General features: G+C 50.5%; 1 protein-coding gene across 1 annotated transcript; it reads left to right on the top strand.

Annotated features, from left to right (window-relative positions):
* The first annotated feature begins 357 nt into the window (after positions 1-357).
* Positions 358-12,483, top strand: LOC120836664. Its single transcript, XM_042288435.1, has 6 exons — positions 358-694; positions 5,401-5,521; positions 6,626-6,737; positions 9,934-11,681; positions 11,763-11,918; positions 11,983-12,483. Exons 1-6 carry the CDS (start codon positions 411-413, stop codon positions 12,481-12,483), a joined length of 2,922 nt encoding a protein of 973 aa, XP_042144369.1. The 5' UTR covers positions 358-410.
* Positions 12,484-12,738: the final 255 nt, after the last annotated feature.

Genomic DNA, 12,738 nt, shown 5'->3' with positions numbered 1-12,738 from the left:
CCCTTTTTATAGCCACTGAGCTGCTATCACAGGTGGTCTGGAAAAGTAAATGATTTTATTTGAATGGAACGGTGCTGGCAAGAGTGGCAGGTTCTGGATGAAAATAATTGATAAAATAAATAAACAAGTATAAAAAAAAATATATAATAAAATAAAAATAAATTGCAAAAAATCTTTAAAAAGAAATAGATCATAAAAATAATAAAAATCTAGCACAAACCCCACACGAAGCAGGTTTGTGCGGGACACATGGTGTGCTTCCTAGTCCTTGTTGGCACGATCGAGCCGGTATGATTTCTTCCTCCCTTATGCTCGGCTATGTTTCTCGCCTCCATTTCTGGAGGATATGTGACCGCAGTGTGTGTCGTGGCTGCAGGCAACAGCAGGAGGCCCTGGCCCTGCAGCGCCTGATGGAGGCCCAGAGCCAGCAGCAGGGTGGGCCGAGTGGCGCCCCGCCCCTGTTCCTGTGCCCCGACGGGGCGGGGCCCGTTCTGGCCCCGTCGCTGCACCCCCCGAGCGGCGCCCAGCAGCCGCAGGGGGGCCCCTCCCCGTCCCCAGCCCACCCCGAGGGGGCCCCCTCCCCGATGGGTGCCCGCTGCTCGGCCCTCACCCCGCCCCCCATCCAGGTGGCCAGTGAGGCCGTCGTGCTGGACCCCAACGTTCAGGCGGAGGTGGTCATCGCCTCCCCCTCCAGGTGGGCGCTGCCCCTTCTCGTTTCTCGATGTGATCTGGGTCAAACTGCCATCTCCCCGTCGAAATGGGGACGTGATGTGATTTGGGTTAAACTGGGAACAAACTGGCCTTGAATCGGGTCATTTGATTCTCAAAGAGTGTATGGTTCACCAATAGTCGGCCTCTCGTGATTTCATGTCGAGCGAAAAACGAGTGGAGTTATCGCTGTACTAATAGCTAGGCCCGCCGCCGGTGCGCAAAAATCGACCCCAAAGAAATTAATTGTCCTTTCCGCTGCACAAGAGGAACTTTCGAGTCATCCTCGTGTGAAATATTGTCTTCCTCCCAAACTGTATTCGCGACTCCAACTAACTATAGGTGGCGCCACTCATTTTCCAAGATGGCGGGTTTAGTGAGGGTCAGAGATGCGTGCCGCTGTTGAGCCTGTCTAGTGTGCTGGCTTCACTGAGCGACATAAATTATTTCTGGTAATACGAGGAAGCTAATGTCTTGTGAGCGCAGGTCACCTCTTTAACCTGAAAACAAGGACGGTGTTTAGTGTATTAATTATGGAAGGATGCGCGTTTTAATTCTGGAGCGAAACCGAAACTTACCTCTATTTTGGATTTAACTTCTCGACAGATGTCTTAATTTCGGATTCTTTCATGACTCAAGATGTGTTTTACATCGTGATTATTTACTTAGAAAAGTTGTTTGCGGAAACTTTATTTTGTGACATACTGTTCGATCCAGGCTGATATTCGTCGTCGTTGAAAAACATCAGTGCTGATATCTGTGCGTTCTCGCTGCCTTTTTCTCGCTCAGATAATTGTCATGGAAAATAATGACAATTATCCCAGCACAAGAATAAAAGAATAATTCCAATTTTTACAATATGTCCACGAAACGCATAAACTAATAAATGCTGCTCTCACTGCAACAGCCCAAGACGAAATCCGAGTCAGACAGCTGAAGTGTGTGTGTGTTTTATAGCACCGCGTGACGCATAGGACTTCATACTACATCCAGCGTTTAACCGTTTGTCTATCTTGATAACTATGTCAGAGTTTTTCATATGCTAAAAAGAAAACAGAATTATACCTTTCTGGAAAGACTATTATGGTTAAATAGAGTGTTCTCGTGATCTTGGCGTTAATTAGAGGCATACATTGCCGCGATTTGTATTATAATAATGATATTAGAATTCACATCTTTGAATAAGTAATTATTCAAGCTCTAATGTAATTTGTTGCTTATGATCTAATTTTAAACGCGCTAAGAAATATGACAATGAAAACTGGTCTAATTATCATCACTGGTTCCAATTGCTGCATTTTAATTACAAATAAAATAAAAATAGTCTAAAATCAATGAAAACATTCTAGCTAATGTGAGAAATCCATGTAAAATTACATTAATTGTGGGTAAAGTATATTGTGCTATCAAAGTCGCGACTTTTGACAATCGGCGAAACTTCCATAGTCGCCGCCAATATACTTCCAGACCAAATGCCCAAAAGTTAAAAAAAAGCCTTTTTTTAATTACTAGTTTTTTCATAACATTTATTTACTTTTCTATTTGCTCGCCGTCGTTTTGCCAATCTCAGCCTTTCCAGTTCGAAGGAACGCCTACCTGCTTGCCCGTCTGCTCACTGCAGCACGTTTCGTTGGTGTTGGAAGCCGGTGAAACAGTAGTGAGTTTTAATATTGCGCGTACGAGCGAACTCAAGCCCTGTGTGTTTGCGTTAGCTTTGTGCGTTCCACACTGCGCGTGCGCGGAGCCCGGAATTGCGGTCTTGGATGGCGCATGGCGATGAGGCGCACGGCGATGAGGCGCACGGCGATGAGGCACACGCACAACGTGGGGCACACAACTCTAACGCAAACGCACACCGCTTGCGTTTGCTTCTATGCGCAATACTACAACTCTCCAGTAAGGTACAATCCCATACCGGTTGCAGCACTACGTTGGGACAGTGAAGAGTGTTGTTTGCATTCGGAAACGACATTTCGCGAGCCATGATCGCAAGCAGTTCCACCATGCCCGCTGAGCAGGAGAATCGGGGGACCCTCACTAGAGTGCTTCATGTTTCTGCCGCGGGAGGGCGAGCGTCGAGCTGGAGACGCGAATAGCGATTCAGAATGATATTTCTGCAAACGCCGAGGTCTGCTGCGAGCAGGACTGCGACAGATAGTCGACAGCTCTCCCTTATTCCTTACCGAGCCTTTAGACAGGCCTTTATGGCGCCAAAGGTTCGTCTCAACGTCATCTGTGAAATCCTCGTAATAAACTCGCGTAGTGAGGAAAGCAAACGCGCAACAATTGACCGATATCGTCAACCGGTTTGGCTACGCTTTTGCTGTAGCGATGCGTCCGCCGCGGTGGTCCATTGAGGGAACTTTAGTCTTTCTGCACGTGCAACAACCTTGCAGCTGCTCCACGAGTGCGGGGCACGAGACGGCAGAAGTTTGTGCATTGCCGCCTGCCTCGTGCAGAATAAGATGTGGTGGCATCGCGCACGGTCTGAACACCCAGTTAACCCTGTCTGTTCTCATATCTAATAATGCTCGGCAAAAGTGCTCGTCATTTCTTTTAGCTCCAGGTCAACACCCTGGCACGATCTCGGCACGCCGAAAGTCTGACGAATTGGCCAAAAAGCAAGGAGGTTGACACTCGATATATTTTTGCCTTTGACCGACTAAAGAACAATGCTCCAGAGTGAAAAATAAATCATAAAATATTTACTTCTTACTGTAATTCATATTTTACAATTATTCAAGTCGTAATAAATTACAGCTACGAAAAACTGACAAAAGTATCCAATTTCAGTACAAATTACTAGAGAAGTATCTAAATTACTTTATTGAATTACCACCAAAATATGGTATCTATCTATTATACCGGGTGATTCAAGGAGACGGCAGGCTCTTTAAATCGACCGGAAAATTTGGTTTCCTAACCTATCGCGCTACGACTTTGAGCAGTGTTGCCCACAGATGGTGCATTTTTTTTGTAAAATTTGCAAAGAGCAAATTTACTGAGGAAAAAGTAAAGAAAGAAAAAGGCTTAGCTCCTATGGAAACGCAGCGACGCCACCGGTCTTCAAACAACACAGCGCCGTTTCGCGCGGTACACAAGAGATGGCGCAACGAACGCCGCCAACGAACGAGCATACGGCGCCGAGAGCCAGCGTCTTTAGCAGACAATCTTTTCGACTCTCAAGGAGAGCGCGTTCCGCGGGCGGCGACAGTCGCAGAAGCAAAAACAAGCACGGTAACAACAAGGAACTGCAGTTCCTTGTCTGCTAAATACGCCGGCTCTCGGCGTCGCCTGCTCGTTCGTTGGCGTCGTGACCGCTTGCGCCATCTCTTGTCTCCCGTGCGAAACGGCGCCTTGTTGTTTGCAGACCGGTGGCGTCGCTGCGTTTCCATAGGAGCTAAGCCTTTTTCTTTCTTTACTTTTTCCTCAGGTAAGTTCGCTCTTTGCAAATTTTACAAAAAAATGCACTATCTGTGGGCAACGCTGCACAAAGTTTTAGCGCGATAGGTTAAGAAACCGAATTTTCCGGTCGATTTAAAGAGCCTGCCGTCTCCTTGAATCACCCGGTAGAGTAAAAAGTGTTTCTTAGGTGATCGATCGTATTTTTAAGCGAGCACATACTCTTTCCTTATACAGTAGACCTGTCCCGGATGAACCTAGTGTTCTATAAAGAAATTTTCTTACTATGGTCTCCTTCGGGATACCAAAGTAAAAAAGGAGGATGTTTATTTTACGTGGAGGCTCTTCGTGTGGAGGTCGGGCTTTTAGCAACTATTTATTTTATACCGATGCCTTATATTTGCACGCTCGTCTCCATGAAGAAATTCAAAATTTTGTTTGCCATGCCTCGAAGTAGCTTCAGTCGCTTGGCCTTGTGGGCATTACGTACCTTTGTATACGGGGACCGGTTTTTGATGGGAGCCTGACACCCGTCCCACCGCACGGTCGACGGCTACCGGTGAGGGCAGTCACCGCACCGGGTTTGCCAACACCGTGCCAATGATCCCGGTGTGCAATGGCATTTATGGGGAAAGGGGGTCGCTAACGAGACACCACGGTCGGACAAGCTCGCGTGGCTACTCGACCCGTCGCCCGGAGTCTACTCCGGGACTCCCAACCAGACGGCTGTTTTTGGAGGAGGGAATGTCAACTCCGAGCGAACGATCCTTTGCGGGTCCCCCGAGACTGGAGCCGTGCAGGGGAGTGAGAAAGTAGGCCGGCGGGGTGGCGAACTCTTGCGGGCACAATACGGAAAGAGCAAGTTAGAAGCCGCCCGGCCGTCGCATTCACGGCTTGCGCCCGCTTGGGGTAGGAAGCTCCCACAGTCTCCGGCGCGCGCTTCCTACCTTCGACGACGCTTCAAAGCTTTTCGCAGCTCAAGCACGCGCGCAGCCGAAGAAGAGTAGAAGGCATGCCCCTCGGTGTAAGTGGAGTGGAAGGCATGGCATGCGTGCTGGAGGTTTGGACTTTCGAAAGACGTGCCCTGCCGTTTTCGTTCTCATTCTCTGTCTGCGACCGCGGCGGTTTTAGTTTTTTTTTTTTTTTTTTTTTTTCAGAAACATCTTGCAACTTGAACTTGCGGCATTTCAATGCGGTGTTTGGGCACCCCACACTGTTCGAAAGTGCCCCCAGAAGCAGCGAATGCGCCATGGCCGCTCTAACGTGTTCCCTTTCCCCCACTTGTTGCAGTGGCGAGCCTGGCCACGCCCACCTGCACCACCACATCCACCAACACCACTACCACCATCCGCCCACCCCGCCACGAATACACCACTTCCCGCCGCTGGCACTGGCTCTGCCGCCCACCGTGGTGAGTGGGCAACGTTCCTGGAGGCTCCTCCGAAGTCCGGTATGGGGAACAGGTCGACTTGTTCCCCTCTCTCTGTCGCCCCGAAACAATCCAGACAAACGTTTTCTACCACTCGAACTTTTAAATCTCGAGATGCCCTTACCTGCCCTCACCGATAGCCGAGGAACCTCTCCCGATCTTGGCACTGAGGTAGTAAGGCAGTTCGTGAGCCTACGAAGCTTGCGAACAATAATGGACGTACTGGGAAGTATATTGCTTGTAGTTGTGCATCGATGGTGGCTTAAGTCTGCTGGAATAGTGCTTAAACTGGGAAAACCTTAGCCAAAAATAACCAAAAATATTTCGAATATAAAAAGGAAAATGAAATAAACGGTGTTCAGAAGCTTAGGAGGTACTCCAGGGTCTCTAGGCTTCGTGGCAGGACCAAGTGGGATGAAGAGACAGGGACAATGCCGTCTGCTGCAATTGGTCAGCGGCACGGCACTGACCAATCGCAGCAGACGGCCTTGTCCCTGTCTCTTGGTTCCATTTGGTCCTGCCGTAGTATAGGGCCCTAGGAATCTCCTAAGAACCGAGTTTGACAACCTATGGGCTAGTTTTAGTATAATGTACCGTCCTTCCTGGCTCTTGCTTGTTTGATACTCACTTATCTGCACACCATTCTTAAACACTATGTATAAATGCTGTTTCTAAGTCTGTGAATAAACTTGGGCTGCAAGTAATGCTTCAGACTGACTGGCCGTTCACGACGCTCGCTCTAGTTCCGTGGCATTATTTGTAGCATCGGGTAAGGCACGTTGTTTTTTCTGGCGGGTGTATCAAGTTGAACGCATGCACACGTGTCTAAATTTTTTTTTTTTTTCCTGGGCTTGACATTTTTTATTTTGTGGAAGTTTTGGGTTTCTGCGTGGAGGTGGTCGAACTGTGAAACAATTTGACCCGTCGGGTTGAGAGGCCAATGTTGTTGACGAACGAGAAAGGAAAATCAAGTATGGTTGCTGGCATTAAGCGGCTGCGGCGTTTAGTCGGGGACAGAAACTTCGGGTGGCATATTTTCTTTAGGGTCTCCATGGTGGTTTATCGAAGGCCTGCACATGCTTTCAGACCATGTCGCAGCGGTTCCCGGACATGTATGCCATCTCGGCCCTGTCCGACATTCCTCACTACGTGTCTCTGCCCCACTACATGCCCCTGCTCTCCAGGCACGTCCAGGTGAGTCGAAAGGGGAACCTTGTTACAGTGGAATCTTGTTACAGTGGAACCTTGTTGATATGTCCTCAAATCATGGGCCTTTTCGGCCGTTACGTTTGCAAGTGCCATTCTTCTTGGATACCCTTACGAGTGTGCGCATTAATTTCGCGTTAGCTGCCTTCGCATCCCTGGTCATTATGTCTCGAAATTGCCGTAGGATGCGACCGGCACGACATGTTGGGCCGCCCAGCCATAGCCTCCCTTTTTAGTTTCGCTTTGCTCCCCTTTGCTTGGAAGTTAACAAATATGACAGAGAAGGCTGAAAAGTTTCTAAAACTGATTGCAACAGAAAGCATTCCCAAAGTAACGAAAAGCGTAAGAGAAAGATATAGAAGGGCGTTGCTCGTGGGAGCTCAATAGAGAATGCAGTTCTCCACCTTCCCCATGGTGGCTCCACTCAAGAGACGCTACCCCCTGAAAAGAAAGAATTTTTTTTTAACTGTCTGGTTGGGACACTCATGTCGAAAAATTAATTTTACGCAAAAAAAAAGTAATAATTTTTTAGAGCAATATTGACGGCACGAGATTTATTTTAAATTCTGCCCGCAAAGTTTATGACGTCACGGAATGGTCATCCACTCTCTCCACGTCAACGTGATGGCCAAACCGATCCGCCTCTCCTCCACGTGCCCGAAATGCCGATAGAAAAAACGAGTGGAAAGGAGGTTCATACGCGCGTTTAAACAAAAATCCAACATGCAGTGAGGTGTGCAGCGAGTGTTTCTTCTCTGTCGCCCCCCACCCCCCCCCCCCCCCCCCCTTTTTTTTTTTAATCCTGGGGCTTTTTTTCGGGGGCCTCCTCTGGATCCGCCTCTGGTACTTCTTCAACTTCAACTTTATTGCCGTATTTACTCGAGTAATAGCGGCACTGTTTATGAAGAAAGCCTGGGGGTTCGCTTTTCCGCGGAGCACGCGAATTGCCGATCACCGCGATCGACAGCATGGTTCCAGCTGTTTACCGGACAGAGATAACGTCTTCGCGCGAAGATACCATCTGTGAAGATTGCCTTTGTATGAAGAATCGTGTTCTCGATCTAGTTATTCGCTATGTAATTTATGCGCAACGCGTTGATTGGGTGTATATGTGTTTTGCGGGAAAGCAGAAGCAAGGGCCTTGTTCATAAATAGTGCGGCTATTACTCGAATAAATACGGTGTTTCTCTCCAGGGGAGAGGGGGAGGAAGAAAAAAAAAAGCGGACTGTTGTCGCTTGACAAAGTTTCTCCTCCCCACCAGCATCAAGATAAACCATTTTACGTACACTCCAAAAAAATCCCGTGCGTCTGCTTTCCCGCACAACACTCGGAGAGCCAATCACCGCAAATTACGGAGGCAGCTCAGTGAATGACGATGCCGAAACATATGTTTAGACCAAAAACGCAGTCTGAGTTGGGACATTAAGGAATGCAAGCCTCCGAGTGTTGTGCGGGAAAGTAGACGCACGGACTTTTTTTAGAGTGTACTAGTGACTCGCTAAACAAGGTTTACATAGGCGCAAAACACACAACATTAAACAGAAAAGAAAGAAAAAATATGACATACATCACGAACATTTCTTGCAGGTCGGGGGTCCCATCAAGAATATGCACAAACAACACTAGAGAAACAATGACCGAATATCCTTTCTGCTCAAACTCGTAAAATCTGTGCCCAGTCTATGTGCACTATCTATAACATTAGGCAACGAGCACTGCAGCATCGAGAGGCCGTAGCCTGTTCTCGAGCAAGACGTTGACCATGTGTCAACACAACGGCCTGCATATGGAGGCACCCTCCGCTTCACATTGGCGATTGATAGAATGTCACAAAATCCGGCTATGTTACGTTATTCATGTCACAAAATCCGACTGTGTTACGTTATCCATTCCCCGGGCCAGACGCGTTCTTCCAAGAAATTCGCGGGGTGTGAGGTCTGGGACCCAGCTCTCCCGAAAACGAAGCGATGCTCCCTTTGGGGGAGGATGAAGGGACGAGCGGGCCAGCGTCCTGGGGTTTGGTTTCTTTTTGTTTTGTTTTCCACGCCCGCGTGCTGGAATGCGGGGGCCCGTCCAGGGGGACTCTTTGGGGCAAAGGCGGGCAGTGTGAGCGGGAAACTCGGAAGCAACAGGCGGGGAATCGAAGCGTCGAGTCCGTGGAGCTCGACGGTAGCGGGCCAGGTCCGGACTGGGGAAGACTTCGACGACGAAGTGTGTGGGTGTGTGATTGTGTGGCCGCTTCAAGCCGCCCAACTCACCGTGGTACCACCGGGACCATTCCTTCCCCCTTCGGACAGCGCCTCGCAAGACCGTCACTCCCGGACACTGTGAGACGAGATTTCCCCTCCACTCGCACTTTCCTCTTTATAAGAATTAAGGAAGCGGTATTTCTGTAGTTGGTTTTTATTCTCACGGGTGTCCGATTCTATTATTTGATCACATTTAAGCTCCGAAGTTGTTTTTTTTTTTTTCTATGTTCGGGGAAGCTCTCGCGTAAGAGATGGTTAATGCATTGTAATGAGCGGTAGACTTTGGGTTTTGCCTAATTCGTTGTGTGTTGAGTGATTTTATCTTCGCCGCCCGGCCGGGTGATGTGCGTTCGAGTCCTGTTGTTTCGCAGCTCGGCACTTGTTAACCTTCTTTGCGTTTTTTTTGTTGTTGTTGTGCTTTGTTTGTAGTATTAAATTCGTTTCGTTGCAAAACTGTGGTCTCCCCTTCATTGGCAAGACTCCACCGAGGCGTGGACCTATCGCCTGGTCGGCAGTCCTTTGTGTTTAAACAGAGAATATCAGCAAACCTGTGACAAAACTTGCGTCCGCGACAGGACTTGGCTGATTATGGTGGAGACTTGCCTTTGGAGGGCTGCGGGTAGAAACCGCGTGGTTTGAGGGAAGTGTAGTTCCGCAGTTCGCCCGGCGGCGAGCTTGGGTAGACCAGACATGGAGATTGAAAAACTCGTGGCCCTGGGAACCAAACTAGACCTCTCGGGAGCCGAACTAAAAAGGTGGATAGAGGAAGAGACCGCCAAACAAAGAGAGGAGAGAGCCCCTAGAGCGAGAAGCTACTAGGGAGGCTACCGAGCGGGAACAAGAGGCGGCGAAAGCAGCCGCCGAGAGGGAGCTCGAGATATTGAGGCTGAGGCTAGAGCTTGAGAACAAGAAGGAGGGGAACCGCTCATCCGGAGCAGGAACTGACGGCGAGGTTCAGAGCGTTTTGAAATTGAATCCGAACAAGCTCCTACTCGCCTTCGACGAAAGGAAGGACGACCTCGACGCTTATATAAGAAGGTTTGAGGGAATTGCCTTAAGTCAAAAGTGGCCAGAGAGCCAATGGGCCACCGCCCTAAGCACGTGCCTCACGGGGGAAGCCCTCAGTGTGTTTGGGCGATTGCCGCCCGTAGATGCCGCCGATTACGGCAAAGTGAAAGCCTCACTACTCAAGAGGTTCCGGTTCACCGTTGAGGGCTTTCGCGATAAATTCCGTGATGGGAAGCCAGTAGATGGAGAGACGGCCACTCAATCCGCCGCCAGGCTCGGCCACTACTTCAACCGGTGGGTCGAGCTGGCCGCAGTGACCAAAGATTTTGAAGGTCTCCGGGAGCTGGTCATCAAAAAGCAGTTTTTAAAGGGTTGTCATCCAGCACTGGCCAGCTACTCGAAGGAAAGAAAACAGCCGCATTTGGAAGGACTGTTGGAGATGGCAGACCAATTTTTGGACGCGCAAGGTCATAGTAAGCTGGGGAAAGCCTGGAAAAACGAGGCCGAACCCTCAGCGAAGAAAAGTAGCGAGAGGGGCGGGCCTCCGAGGCCTGCTATTAGGTGCTACCTCTGTAATAAGACGGGGCACAAAGCTGCACAATGTCGTAGCCTGTACAGCACCGGACAGGTGCCCACATGTCAAAGGTGTGGCAGGAAGGGACATAAGACGGAGGTCTGCCGGGGCCAGACGAAACCTCAGGCGTCGGGCATCTATATGCCCCGACAAGACAGAAAGGACAGAAACGTCACGGATGGGTTCTTAGAGCTGAAGGATGGGACGAAAATTCCGGTCGTCAACGCGGTAATGACCCCGCGCCATAAGTTCCTGGTCGAGAGAATGCCAGTCGTTGAGGGCGTAATCGGACAGAAAAAGATAACGGTTCTGCGCGACACGGGGAGTAACACGGTCATCGTAAGACGAGGATTGGTCGACGACGGCCTCCTCACTGGAACCAAGAGGCTGGTGTATCTCGTCGATGGAACCGTGAAAATGCTTCCCGAGGCCCATATCCACGTTAAAACGCCCTACTTCGACGGAGGACTCAAAGCCCTGTGCATGGACGGGCCCCTGTACGACCTCGTGCTCGGCAATATTCCCGGCGCTAGAGAACCGGACGACCCCGCGACTGATGTAGGGGTGGGGGACGACCCGATACCGACCGAGCGAGTGCGGCAGGACCCGGCGGAACGCGACACACAGGACGAGCCAGGACGCGAAACCCGGGCGGAAGTGGAAGATCCCCTAACTCCGGCGTGTGCTGTGGAAACGAGGACCCAGAGAAAGAAACAAGAAACTGGATTGAAAAAACAACACGTGCCTCAAATCGAAGGGCTGACCATCGACACGCCGGGCTTTGCAAAGGAGCAGGAAGAGGATGACACCCTGCGCCCCTGCTTTAAGCGGATTGGGGAAAAGGCCAGGGGAAAGACGGCCACAATCACTTACACAACCGGAGAGGGGCAAGGGCTTCTTTATCGAGTATACCGGGAGCGGTGGGGGAGAGAGACGCGCCAGCTCGTGGTGCCTCAAGCCCACCGAAAAACTGTGCTGCAGGTTGCCCATGAAAGCATTATGGCGGGACACCTGGGGCAGTTGAAAACGAAGAGCCGTATCCTGGAAGAGTTCTTCTGGCCGGGATTGGGTTCAGACATACGGCGGTTCGTGCTATCGTGTGACGTGTGCCAGCGAACAACATAGAAGGGAAAAGTCCCTCGCGTCCCACTGGGTGGGAGCCCCTTAATAGATACCCCATTTCAGAGGGTTGCTATCGACATCGTGGGACCGATTGCCCCGGTTTCGGGCCGAGGGAACCGGTACATACTGAGAATGGTAGACTACGCGACTCGCTACCCGGACGCCGTGGCTTTGCCCAGCATCGAGACCGAAAGAGTGGCAGAAGCCCTGGTCAAGGATGTTCGCGCGGGTCGGAATGCCACGAGAGATATTAAGCGACCGGGGCTCGAATTTCACTTCCTAGCTAATGAAAGAGATCAGCCGGCTCCTGTCGATAAGGCAGTTGCACACGTCCCCCTACCACCCCATGGCAAATGGATTGGTGGAGAAGTTCAATGGAACACTTAAACTCATGCTGAAGCGAATGTGCTCCGAGAGACCCAAGGATTGGGACCGGTATTTGCCCGCATTGCTGTTTGCCTGCCGGGAAGTGCCGCAGGCGAGCCTCGGTTTTTCGCCTTTTGAATTGTTGTACGGTCGCCACGTCCGGGGCCCGCTAGCCATTTTGAGAGAGATATGGACCAACGTCGAGCTCGACGCAAAGCTCCTGACCACCTATGAGCACGTGCTCGACCTCAGAAATCGCCTCAAGGAGACGTGCAAAATCGCCCACGAGGAACTCGCGAGGTCGGGAGCTCGTTACGCCCGGTACTACAACCGGAAAACCAAGGAGCGGAGCTTCCAGCCGGGAGGGAAGGTGCTCCTACTCCTCCCCACGGACAACAACAAACTTCTGCTGCAGTGAAAGGGGCCCTTCCTCGTTACGAGAAAAACAGGAGAGGTCGACTACGAGATCCAGACCGCGACCGGCCTGAAATTGTTCCACGCTAACTTCCTGAAGAAATACGAGGAGTGAGGAATCGAGAAGGAAGACGAGCAACAGGCCTGCGCGGTTCTCTCACTGACGGAAACCGAAGACGACCAGCCGATCCCTCTACCAGCATTCCAGAGAGAGGAAGGCCCCGGAGACGCGAAAGTTTCATCAAAGCTTATGCGGAGC

Source organism: Ixodes scapularis, unplaced genomic scaffold (genome assembly GCF_016920785.2).
Source record: "Ixodes scapularis isolate PalLabHiFi unplaced genomic scaffold, ASM1692078v2 ptg003762l_1__unscaffolded, whole genome shotgun sequence".
Taxonomy (NCBI): Eukaryota; Metazoa; Arthropoda; class Arachnida; order Ixodida; family Ixodidae; genus Ixodes; species Ixodes scapularis.
This window is presented reverse-complemented; position numbering and strand designations above follow the sequence as displayed.

What these genes read in the sequence shown, in the direction of transcription:
- LOC120836664 (XM_042288435.1), top strand. Translation starts at nt 411, where the DNA reads ATGGAGGCCCAGAGCCAGCAGCAGGGTGGGCCGAGTGGCGCCCCGCCC. An exon ending in GTCATCGCCTCCCCCTCCAG is followed by an intron (nt 695 to 5,400) that starts GTGGGCGCTGCC and finishes CACTTGTTGCAG; the next exon opens with TGGCGAGCCTGGCCACGCCC. An exon ending in CAGAAGCCCTGGTCAAGGAT is followed by an intron (nt 11,919 to 11,982) that starts GTTCGCGCGGGT and finishes TTCACTTCCTAG; the next exon opens with CTAATGAAAGAGATCAGCCG.